This window comes from Chanodichthys erythropterus, chromosome 20, assembly GCF_024489055.1.
Source record: "Chanodichthys erythropterus isolate Z2021 chromosome 20, ASM2448905v1, whole genome shotgun sequence".
Lineage (NCBI taxonomy): Eukaryota > Metazoa > Chordata > Actinopteri > Cypriniformes > Xenocyprididae > Chanodichthys > Chanodichthys erythropterus.
The window spans coordinates 8,520,715-8,533,786 of NC_090240.1; the positions used below are offsets into that span (position 1 = coordinate 8,520,715).

The 13,072-nt window shown below is 36.9% G+C and overlaps 1 protein-coding gene across 3 annotated transcripts in view; it reads left to right on the forward strand.

Moving 5' to 3' along the window:
- LOC137009447 (protein sel-1 homolog 3-like) overlaps positions 1-13,072 on the forward strand; it is a 37,999-nt gene that overhangs the window by 4,985 nt on the left and 19,942 nt on the right. For all 3 annotated transcript variants that reach the window (XM_067371693.1, XM_067371694.1, XM_067371692.1), the window contains exons 2-10: positions 215-743; positions 1,608-1,734; positions 5,652-5,773; positions 6,039-6,154; positions 6,285-6,349; positions 6,864-6,987; positions 7,116-7,245; positions 11,121-11,258; positions 11,339-11,562. In XM_067371693.1, the coding sequence (XP_067227794.1) occupies positions 293-743; positions 1,608-1,734; positions 5,652-5,773; positions 6,039-6,154; positions 6,285-6,349; positions 6,864-6,987; positions 7,116-7,245; positions 11,121-11,258; positions 11,339-11,562 (1,497 nt within the window). In that variant the 5' untranslated portion in view covers positions 215-292. The remainder of the gene's footprint in view (positions 1-214; positions 744-1,607; positions 1,735-5,651; positions 5,774-6,038; positions 6,155-6,284; positions 6,350-6,863; positions 6,988-7,115; positions 7,246-11,120; positions 11,259-11,338; positions 11,563-13,072) is intronic.

The following is a 13,072-nucleotide window of genomic DNA, read 5'->3' on the forward strand; positions in this document are numbered from 1 at the left end:
AAAAAGAAAGAAAGAGAAAGGATCCTAATGCAAATTTATTAATTTGCTTGTCTGGGAGTAAAGTTTCAGCCAAGCAAATATATGATCTGGATTGTTATTTCATAGGGTCCTATTTGTTTGTCTAAATGTACAAAATTCAGCAAAAAAAAGATGTTTGATAAGCATCTAATGTTTCATACTGATGTGAAGTGCGGGTCAATCTGTCTCTCTAAAGGTTTGGTGTGAGTCTTCTGACACTGATAGGACTCATCGTGGAGACTTTGTGCAGTTTGAACAAGCTCCTGCCACAGTAATGGACAAGTCCAGTGTACAGGTCCAGTATAACTGTTCTGCTGCCTGCCGAATCGGTGTTGAAATAGTTATCTCCACCCCAACAAGCACAGGAGTGATAGTCTACAGACGGACCTGGACTAACCATAAGAGATTTGGAAATCCCAGATCCAGAAAGGTTGCTCTGGTGTTTCCTCCAGCTGTGCTGTACCAGAGAGACTTTTTTGTCAGGCAACCATTGGAGACGTGTGATGTGCTGCTGAGGGCTTGGCTGCTTCATCTGGAGGAAGAGGAACTTGGTGGCAACCATGCTGAAGGATATGACCGATCTCTTGTGAGAATGTCTACCTTTTTGAGGACATTACCAACATCTCAACGTCCAGCATATCCACAGACAAGATCGGTCTCATGGGGCGCATGGCTAATGTGGCAGCTGACCAAAGATACTGTGAGAAAATGTCCACATGAGTCAGGTGGGAAACTAAATGGCCAATCGGAATAACTGTAAAATTTAAAAAAGAATAGTTAACAAATAATGTAATGATTTAACTTTACCCTCATGCCATTACGAACACATATGTTTCTTTTTTTTACCATGGAACACAAATTTACGGAACCCCCGCACATGACGTGCAAGAAAAAAAATTAAATCGTGCGCACGTTTTAGTAAATTGAGGGAACGAATGAGTAAATCGTGCGCACAAATGAGTAAATCGAGGGAACGAAATAGTAAATTGTGCGTACATTTTAGTTTATCGTGCGCACGATTTAGCCTACTATTTTTTTCCTGAATGTCACGTGCGGGGCTCTGTACAAATTAAAGTCATTGAATCATTAAAAATCTCAATCACGATCATATTCAGATTCCAAAACATCGCAGCAGGTTTGCCATCAGTGACACCAAATCACCCTTGGTTCTTACAATATGCCAGTTTGAATAAATAAGATTCAGAATTAGATTTCAGAGCAATAGTATATTTAACAAATTTATAACAAATTAAATTTTGTCTGTTCCAACCCGATCTCACGGCAATACTTACGTATTTTATGAGGTGGCTAATTCATACGAATTGGTAGTGAGATAGCGTTGTCTGTTCCCCACACAAGTCTGAACATGGACTTTTTTTGTAGAGTTTGACAGACCACTTGGTCACTCTGAACTGTCATTATGTCACTTGTGTTCCACTGGAAAAAAAGAAGGACATGATGGTAAGGGGAAAAAAATAGAGAGTACTAGTGTAGGTTGTTTGAATTGTCATGATTTAGCCGGTGCATCAATTTTAGTTATACTTGTAAATTCTGTTGCATCATTTATTTGTTCTTTTGTGACTTTCCAGATACTGTGGATATCCTTACTTTTCCATTTGCGAGTACTGGTGAGAGGTTTGGGGTGATATACACGTTCTCCCCCTTCAAAAACAAAGATCTAGAAAGGAGACGCAGCCTCGCTCTCAAACAGCCAAGGTCAGACTTGCTTTCAAAACACTTCATTCAATGAAATGAAATTGTCCCTCCTGAAATATAACCATGAGTTTTTCATCTGTTTAATCATCCAACCAGGAAAAAAATAATAATTTAGAAAAGTGCCTAGCAACAGCCTGGCAACCACTTAGAAAACTCTACCAATGCCCTAGCGATTACTCAGAACATCTTAGCAACACTCTAGAGACATCTTTGCACACAGCTGTACTCTGTCTGTTGAAGGGTTCATAAGATCCAGTCCTAGAGGGCCACTGCACTGCAGAGTTTAGTTCCAACCCTTATCAAAGGTCTTCAGAGTTACTAGAAAATTGCAGATTGGTGAGTTTGATCAGGGTCCGAACTAAACTCTGTGGCCCTCCAGGGCCAGATTTGAAGAACCCTGGTCTATATCAACACCATAGCCACTACTCATAACATCTTAGCAAACACCCGAGCAATACCCTAGAGACCACCCAGAACAGCCTAGCAACACCCTAGTCATTACTTAGAATACCTTAGCAACACCCTAAAAACGTATTTGCGTGCACTGTAGCACCACCATAGCCACTATACTCATGACACCTTAGCAAACACCCTAGCAATGCCCTAGAGATCACCCAGAACTGCCCAGCAACACCCTAGTCATCACTTAAAATACCTTAGCAACACCATAGAAACATCTTTGTGTACACTGTCTATAGCACCACCATAGCCACTATACTCATAAAACCTTAGCAAACATCCTAGCAATGCCCTAGAGACCACCCAGAACAGCCTAGCAACATCCTAGTCATCACTCAGAATACTTTAGCAACACCCGAGCAATTTCACAGCAACAACTTAGAGGACCTTAGTAACAAACTGGCAACAATCAACCAGAATATTTTACCAACAACCTAGTAACGCCCTCATTATCACTCAGAACACATTAGCAACACCTCAACAATGTTCTAAAAACCACCCAGAGCACCTTAACAAGAACCTACCAACATCCTATGAACAACAATGCCTAGCAACGCCCTAGAAACCACTATAAATACCTTAATATTGGATTTTCTATGGAGGGACAGTTTTGTTTCCTCAGAAAATGTAAAACTCCAGGTGCATTGTTTTAGATGTAATATGTTAAATGTTTAGTTCCTAACATTATTTGTGCTCAATATAAGCACTTCATATGTGATATGATCACTTGTTGATATGATAATTGTAACGAATTAGCCCAAATTATGGGTGAAATATATATGGTAATTAAATCATAACATGTTATGATCAATTATAATATAAACTGACCAATAAGGGAATCATGTATATATGGATAATTAATTACAATGGATTATAATCAATTATGAATATATATGGTCTAGCTTATCAACTCTTAAAAACAAAGTTTTCAACACAGACAATAAAGCATAACTAAAATGGATTTAATATATGAAACTACAACTACATACGGCTAAATATAACAAAGAATACATATATACAGAAGCGAAAATAAAGTCAGGAAAAACAGAGGTGATCTACGGAAGAGGATTAGGGCTAAGCAATAATAAAAAAATAAAACCATCTCGAGATTAAAGTAGTTAAATTTCGAGAAAAGAGTCGAAATAAAATGTTGAGAATAAACTCATTAAATAACGAGAAAAATGTCGAGATAAAATGTTAAGAATAAACTTGTTAAATTACGAGAAAAAACTCGTTAAATTTAGAGAAAAAAGTCGAAATAAAATGTTGAGAATAAAGTCATTAAATTACGAGAAAAAAGTTGTTAAATTATGAGAACAAATTTGTTAAATTATGAGAAAAATGTTGTTAAATTTCGAGAAAAAAGTCGAGATAAAATTATGAGAATAAACTCATTAAATTATGAGAAAAGTCGTTAAATTGCGAGAACAAATTCGTTAAATTACGACTTTTTTCTCATAATTTAATGATTTTATTCTCATAATTTAATGAGTTTATTCTCAACATTTTATCTCGACTTTTTTCTCGAAATTTGACGAATTTTTTCTCGAAATTTAACAACTTTAATCTCGAGATGGTTTTATTTTTTTATTATTGCTTGGCTTGGCCCTGATCCTCTTCCGTAGTGATCAAAAATGGCAAATTACAAACAGATAAAACCTTTGAGAGCCAGCAAGGAAACACAACTTACAAAGGTAAGCTTAACACCACGAAGAAATGTTTCTATACTTGCATGGGTACTTTTTGGAGGCCGTGGTTAATGCACCGTTCTGCAGGAGTTTCAGTGCGTTCGAGCTGGCGTGCCCGGGAAAGAAATCCTTTGTGTGTTTTTACGACTTAATGTGCCTAATTTATGAAGTGGTCTGAATTGGTCAGTTTTCTTTCAAAAGACTCTAAAGATGGACTACAGGGAGTGCAGAATTATTAGGCAAGTTGATTTTCTGATCATATTTTTTTTCCAAGCACATTTTACCAATTCCAATCCACATCAATCTTAATAACTACTATTAATATTGTTTTTAATCATTTATAAGTGATATATAATTGTTCATGAAGGCTGGAAATGAAGAATGCCCTATATTCAGGTGTGCAGAATTATTAGGCAGGTTTTCTTTTACAGATAAAATGAGCCAAAAAAGAGATTTAACTCCGACTGAAAAGTCAAAAATTATTAAATACTCATGAGAAGGACGCAATACTAATGTAATACTAGAAATTGCAAAGTTAAAGCATGACCATTGGACAGTGAAATGCTCATTGGGTCAGCGGGGTCATACAAAAACAGCTGGAGAAGAAAAGACACGTTAACTGCAAAATAATTAAGAATTAAGGTGAAGAATTAAGTGTGAAACCATCAGGAACCCTTTAGTCTCCAGCGCCACCATTTCCCAGTACTGAAACCTACCTGGAGTCTTCAGAAGTGTGAGGTGTCAGGATCTCAGAGACTTAGGTTAGGTGAAGAATCCTAAAAAATGACCCGCTCTTAATAAGAATCACAAGCTGAAGTGTTATAAAATACATGAAGACTGGGTTTTTATAGGCCTTATAGACAGACAGCTTGAGAGTGACTCCTGAAGGACCAGCACCACATCCTCTTGTACCACTGTTTGAAGAATTTATCTTCCAGAATCTGGCAGTAAGTTTTGGAAGATCATTTAGTCCATCTCTGCAAGATGGACATTTCAGGATAAGAGATGGACTAAAAGTGAACTCCCACACCTTACTGCCAGATTCTGGAAGATAAATTCTTCAAACAGTGGTACAAGAGGATGTGGTGCTGGTCCTTCAGGAGTCACCCTCAAGCTGTCTGTCTATAAGGCCTATAAAAACCCAGTCTTCATGTACTTTATAACACTTCAGCTTGTGATTCTTATTAAGAGCAGGTCGCTCTTTAGGATTCTTCACCTAACCTAAGTCTCTGAGATCCTGACACTCCTGACAGACTAATTCTGCACTCCCTGTAAAGCATTTTACAGTAACATAGAGGAACATTTTGAATCCAAGAAGTATATGTGTGGAAGACATTAAAGCAGAGATACATTTTTCCCACTTGAATATAAACATTTAGGGTAAAACTAATACAACTGCAGTTGTAACTAAGCTTATATAATAGGGAGACATGCATACACACCGGGGTACAAAGGGGGTACATTTTGGCATTGTAATATTTTGAGGCTAATTGTAAAGAAAGTCTCTGTGGTGTGTGTGTGTGTGTGTGTGTGTGTGTCTGGGTGTGTGTGTATTGGTTGTCAAGAGTGGCCTGGCCACATGGTCTATGTGCCCGACACGAGGTCAATCTAGCTCAAACGCCAAAAGCTTTCACAAAATTTAGAGTTGACTCGATCTTTGTAATTCAGTTCAGATGCTGCATAGTAGTTTTGTAATGCTTGAAATGTTTTGGAATTTGTATAGGGTGTTGGTACACTAATTTTGAAACACGCATCATCTCCTCTTTGCAGCGCGGCCCTGTCATTGTGGCTCTACTTGCTGAGCTGGTGTGGCCAGTTGGTGTGTGGGATAGTCAAACATGTTAATGAACACAAGAAATATGGAAGCCCGCTTGTTATGCTGTCTGACACAGGTAAGCCAGTCAGTGTGCATTCTATCATGTGACATTGCTGCGTGAAATAAACTCAAGCAAATTTAAATAAATAGTTCACACTCATCCGAAAAATTCCAAAACTAAAAACTAAATAAACTCTCATGAAACCCTAATCAAAACCCCCAAGTCATACAATAACTGTGCATGAGAAACGGGCTGAATTTTAAGCTGTTATTTACTGAACTATGTATTATATTTCCATATATACGTTAAATTTGATGTGCCAGTATGTTTTGGTCCTCAGGCAATATAGTGCTACAGGTGCAAATGGTGAATGGAGAAGATCAGGCGTTTACAGCACACACAGCGTTACCCCTCCATACCTGGATCCGTTTGGATATCTTCTTTCAGGTGTCAAAGGTACATCAACCATATTCATATGCAGTCATATGCTAAGTGACACTGAATACATACAGAAGTGCTTATGATGAACCACCATTCAGATGTGAATGTATTAGAAAGTGAACTTTTGGACATTTTTTTATGTCAGGCAAAACTCACAATCACAAAGGTCTTACCTGCAGGACAGACATCAGAGAGCACTCATCTTTTTGAGTAAGTCATAACATCTCATCTACACTAAATATATATATATATATATATATATATATATATATATATATATATGTTTATTATTATTATTACCATAAAAGGTTAGAAACGGTAAGCAAATTTAGAAAGATTTTTCATTTTAAGGTGAACTACCCTTTTAACCAGTGTGTTTATAATAATAAAACATATTTAAATAATATTAATGTAGCCACGAAGAAATTGCACAAAATATTAACTTTTTTTTCAGAGAATTCATATAATACTAATTAATTGCAGAAATGTTTCTCTAGTTTCAAGTATACACCCAACTGAATTTATTTTATGTATTTCTTTAATACTGTTTTTTAAATATTTTTTTACACCCATTTTTATAGTGTTGTTCATGTTTAGTAAAACGCAGCAATTCTTTCTTTCTTTCTTTCTTTCTTTCTTTCTTTCTTTCTTTCTTTCTTTCTTTCTTTCTTTCTTTCTTTCTTTCTTTCTTTCTTTCTTTCTTTCTTTCTTTCTTTATATTCAGTTTTCGTGAGCCTGTTAAATTCAATGACACATCAGGATATTTTGTGATTGGTGGATGCAACTACATGAAGGGGTTTCATGGGTATTTTGGGCCAATCAGATATTATCGTTTGGGCGCAGAAAAGGTGAGTACAACTATCTTATCAATGGTTAAATGCATATGACAAAACTTATTATGCCAATATTAATCACATGATGCAGCATGCATTCAGACATTCTTATGCCTTTATAACTTGCATCATTTTTATTCAAGGTGAAAAACCCCCTGTCCCCTGTCAGGATGCTAAAAGAGCTGGACCGACTCCACAGAAACTGTGAGGAAATGCAACAGGTTACCGAGCACTATCTGGAAGCATTGAGACAGAACCGAGACATCTCTAGAGGTCAGTTAAAATCAGTGTTGGGGCTAACACATTACAAGTAATGTGAGTAATGTAATCAGATTACGTTTTTCAAGTAACGAGTAAAGTAATGCATTACATTTACAACAAAATAATCTGAGTGACTTTTTAAAATAAGAAACTTTGTTTTCCCATTTATTGACTGACACCTCTCCATGTTAAGAGAAATTGAGAGTAAGAAAGAATTGAAAGAATTGTTTGAGAGGCGCCCTCTACTGTACAGGTGTGAATATGCATTTCCTTCAGCCTGACGCTTATTCATTTCACTTTTGGTGTGAAAGGATCTTTACATTTGCCAGAAATAGAACTTTGTTTGTTATTAAAAAACAGACGAACAAGCCCAGCCCAGGTAAGAAAATACGAAAGTATGCAAAAGTAATGTAACACATTACATTCCAAAAAATAAATGCATTTAGTTACTTTTTTAGGAAGTAACGCAATACTGTAATGCATTAGTTTTGAAAGTAACTTTCCCCAACACTGGTTGAAATGAAATTGACCAGAATAGCTCAAATAGACTTGAATTTTATGAGAAATGTTTGAGCTCACAATGAGATCATTTAACTGCAGACTTTTTGAGACATTAGCTATGATTCCATCCACATATTTTTATGCGCATTTTGGGATATCGCATAAAATATTGTTGAACGGACAAGTCTTAAAGGGTTAGTTCACCCAAATTCTGTCAATAATTATTCACACTCGTTGTTGTTCCAAACCCGTAAGACCTTCGTTCATCTTCAGAACACACATTAAGATATTTTTTGATGAAATCTGAGAGGAATATGACTCGTCAATTTAACAGACACTTTCATGGTCCAGAAAGGTACTAAAGACTTTGTTAAAACAGTCAATGTGACTGCAGTGGTACAACCTTAATTTTATGAAGTGATGAGAATACATTTTGTGCGCCAAAACAAAAATAATGACTTTATTTTCATTTTAAAGGTGCTCTAAGCGATGTCACGCATTTTTTCGGACGTGAACACGGAAGCCTTCACTGTGCTTACTGTGTCACCTGTGTAAGGATAATGACAGAGAAGAGATTGTTGAATAAAGTCATTATTTTTGTTTTGGTTTTGCACACAAAAAGTATTCTCGTCACTTCAGACCATTAAAGTTGAATCACTGCAGTCACATTGACTGTTTTAATGATGTCTTTAGTACCTTCTGGACCTTGAAAGTGTTGATTATATTGCTGTCTATGAAGGAGTCATATACCACTTGGATTTCTTAAAAAATATCGTAATTTTTGTTCTGAAGATGAGATTTGTGGTGAACTAACAATTTAAAATGCATATAAAAAATGAACAACTGATCTTTTTTTATCCAATTAGAAGACATGCACATAAACTACGATGGAAACACATTTATCGAATAAATACCAAGATGCACAGCAAAAAACACACATGTGACTGGATAACTAGACTAGCTAGCAGAGCAATTTCATTGCACACCATCTCATATTTTTGTTTTACTCATTCTTAAATTCCTGAGCCAAAGTTTGTCATCAAAATGATTTGGTATATCTACCTTTCAGAATTAGTTACCTCAAACGATTGCATTCCCAAACATAAGGCATCCGCCTCCGAGCACAAGAAAACATAACAGCGTCTGTTATACAAACCCAATTCCAAAAAAGTTGGGAGACTGTACAAATTGTGAATAAAAAAGGAATGCAATAATTTACAACTTAAATTTTATTCACAATAGAATATAGATAACATATCAAATGTTGAAAGTGAGACATTTTGAAATGTCATGCCAAATATTGGCTCATTTTGGATTTCATGAGAGCTACACAATCCAAAAAAGTTGGACAGGTAGCAATAAGAGGCCAGAAAAGTTAAATGTACATATAAGGAACAGCTGGAGGACCAATTTGCAACTTATTAGGTAAATTGGCAACATGATTGGGTATAAAAAGAGCCTCTCAGAGTGGCAGTGTCTCTCAGAAGTCAAGATGGGCAGAGGATCACCAATTCCCCCAATGCTGCGGCGAAAAATAGTGGAGTAATATCAGAAAAGAGTTTCTCAGAGAAAAATTGCAAAGAGTTTGAAGTTATCATCATCTACAGTGCATAATATCATCCAAAGATTCAGAGAATCTGGAACAATCTCTGTGCGTAAGGGTCAAGGCCAGAAAACCATACTGGATCTTCGGGCCCTTAGACGGCACTGCATCACATACAGGAATACTACTATAATGGAAATCACAACATGGGCTCAGGAATACTTCCAGAAAACATTGTCGGTGAACACAACCCACCATGCCATTCGCCGGCTAAAACTCTATAGGTCAAAAAAGAAGCCATATCTAGACATGATCCAGAAGCACAGGCGTTTTCTCTGGGCCACGGCTCATTTAAAATGGAATGTGGCAAAGTGGAAAACTGTTCTGTGGTCAGACGAATCAAAATTTGAAGTTCTTTTTGGAAAACTGGGACACCATGTCATCCGGACTAAAGAGGACAAGGACAACCCAAGTTGTTATCAGCGCTCAGTTCAGAAGCCTGCATCTCTGATGGTATGGGGTTGCATGAGTGTGTGTGACATGGGCAGCTTACACATCTGGAAAGGCACCATCAATGCTGAAAGGTCCAAGTTCTAGAACAACATATGCTCCCATCCAGTCGTCGTCTCTTTCAGGGAAGACCTTGCATTTTCCAACATGACAATGCCAGACCAAATACTGCATCAATTACAACATCATGGCTGCATAGAAGAAGGATCCGGGTACTGAAATGGCCAGCCTGCAGTCCAGATCTTTCACCCATAGAAAACATTTGGCGCATCATAAAGAGGAAGATGTGACAAAGAAGACCTAAGACAGTTGAGCAACTAGAAGCCTGTATTAGACAAGAATGGGACAATATTCCTATTCCTAAACTTGACTAACTTGTCTCCTCAGTCCCCAGACGTTTGCAGACTGTTATAAAAAGAAGACGGGATGCCACACAGTGGTAAACATGGCCTTGTCCCAACTTTTTTGAGATGTGTTGATGCCATGAAATTTAAAATCAACTTATTTTTCTCTTAAAATGATATTTTCTCAGTTTAAACCAGGGGTAGGCAAGTTTGGTCCTAGAGAGCCGCTGTCCTGCTGAGTTTAGCTCCAACCTTAATTAAACACACCTGAACAAGCTAATCAAGCTCTTCAGGATTACTAAGGCCATAGGCAGCTGAAGTTTTTTTTGTCAGGGTTGGAGCTAAACTCTGCAGGACAGCGTCTCTCTAGGACCGAATTTGCCTACCCCTGGATTAAACATTTGATGTCATCTATGTTGTTTTCTGAATAAAATATTGAAACACAATTTGTACAGTGTCCCAACTTTTTTGGAATCGGGTTTGTAGTTTTTCATCGACATCATTTATTATGAAGGAAAAAGGAGCTGTAATGGCTTTCCCGGTTGCAGCAATATTGCAGTAGGCTATTTCTTAGAAATGATTTATCCGTGGACATCATATATATTTTAAATTTATGTGCCCTCAAAATTTTGAATCAGAATAACATCCCCTTTGCAGCAACATCTCTTTTCTTCTCTGATGACAAGGGCGGGGCAACCTGTCACTCACATGAGATCACCCAGCAAACCACAACCATACAATAAAATTGACAAAATCAAGCCCCGCCCTATTTTTTTTCTTGTTCAAGAAGCCGCTTCACTCTGATATACATCACAATAGGGTAGAAAAGACTATTGCAACTTCTGTTTCAAGCTGACTTTGAAATTGAATTAAATTGAGAGATTTAGTCCTTCAAAATACATTGTTTGATTGGACAGCAGATGAGTAAAAGATGACAATTTTCTTTTTGGGTGAACTGTTTCTGAAGACTGTGTGTTTTTGGTTATCAGATGTTTGTGAGTCTTATTATGGAGACCTTATGAGGAAGTTTGGTCAAAGGGAATGCATACAAACGTGGTCGTGGGACCAGCAAAGAAGATTCAACATTACCCTGAAGCTTCTAGAAGACCACCAGGACTTCATAACAGGTAGTAGGAGTTTATCACTGTACTGTGTAATGTGAACTACCAATGGCTCTTAGTAGAGAGTCTCTTCATCTGTTCCTCAGGTCTGGAGAGCAATGGTGGACATTTGTTACATCTAAGCCAAGTGATTTTCCAGGATGCAGTAAAGACAATAAGAAAAGCAGAGGAATCTGACGGTGGCCTGAATCTCATGTCAACCATCATTGAGCAGCTTCAGGTGTCCTCCTGCTGGGGTCACCAGCACTCCTCTCTGCTGCTCACTACCCTACACCTGGCTGGCCTGGGCATCTCTGTGGACCTGGAGCAGGTGGGAATGAGATCACCTGAGCATTCAGTGGCCATTATAAAAGAGCAATACATTGGAAATATAATTCATCCTAAATTTAACATGCAATCAGAATTACTTTCTTAATACCCTTTTATAAGAAAGTTTTATATATAGAACTAACTAACCTTAAAGGTTTCTGTCAGTTGCTTCATATATGGGCCATTCTATAGAATTGGTGCAAACTGATGTCCCACAACCAAAAAACACATTTAAGTATTCATATTTTAGATGTTTACTAAGATCCCACAATAATATTTACAATATCAGTAAGCTTAATATATTTAAAATCATCATTTATTGGGTACTGTCCATTGGTCACTAGTGTATGTTTTAGTCCATTGGCTGAGACTGATTTCAACCACACTTCTACATTTCTGATCAGGAAATATTCCTGTGTCCCTCCCCCTCACAGCCTCTCTTTCATAGTAGATAGGGACCATCATTTTGAGTTAAATGTGTTCAGAAGTCTGAAAATTTGTGTGTAACTTTAAGGAACATCACTACCAGACACCTTTTTTCTGCAATTAAGCAAACTTTTTTGAGTGTTATTCCATAAAATTTAGTATTTATGTGTGTACAACTGTTCAGGGGTGCATTTCCTGAAAGCATTGTTAGCCAACTATTGTCGTAAGTCCCATTGAACTCTATTGGTAACAATGGAACTTTCGACCATAGTTCACTTTGGGTAACACACTCCAGAACAGTGTTAGCTAACCACTGATTATCATATTTGAGCTAGGCTCAAAAGTATCTAAAATTGTCACTACCAAAACAGTCAAGACCGAAACATGTGGTTAAGTTTCAGTTATGACTTCATTGTTTTTTGAGTGTTATTCAATAAAATGTAGGGTTTTTTTTTTGTTTGTTTGTTTTGTTTTCTGTGTACAACTGTTCAGAACTGTGCTAGCTAACCACATTCTGATTAGCATCTTTGAGCTAAACTCAAAAGTATCTAAAATTGTCACTACCAGTACTGAAATAGTCACAACCGAAACATGTCATTATTGTTTTGGTAGTGACAAAAGGGGAAAATAAACAAAATTTTAGTACAGTTATGCAAATTATTAGTATTTTAATATGTTTTAGTATGGGAGTTAAAATTCTGTAATGTTTTGTGGTCACTACCAACACATTACTGTCACTACCGAAAATGTGCTGTCACGACTGAAACATGGGGTGTTTTGTCAAAAATAAAGTATATGGAATTATCAACTAAGATGTTATGATAGTGTTTGGTTCAATATACAGTGGATACGGAAAGTATTCAGACCCCCTTAAATTTTTCACTCTTTGTTATATTGCAGCCATTTGCTAAAATCATTTAAGTTCATTTTTTTTCCTCATTAATGTACACACAGCACCCCACATTGACAGAAAAACACAGAATTGTTGACATTTTGCAGATTTAATAAAAAAGAAAAACTGAAATATCACATGGTCCTTAGTATTCAGACACTTTGCTGTGACACTCATATATTTAACTCAGGTG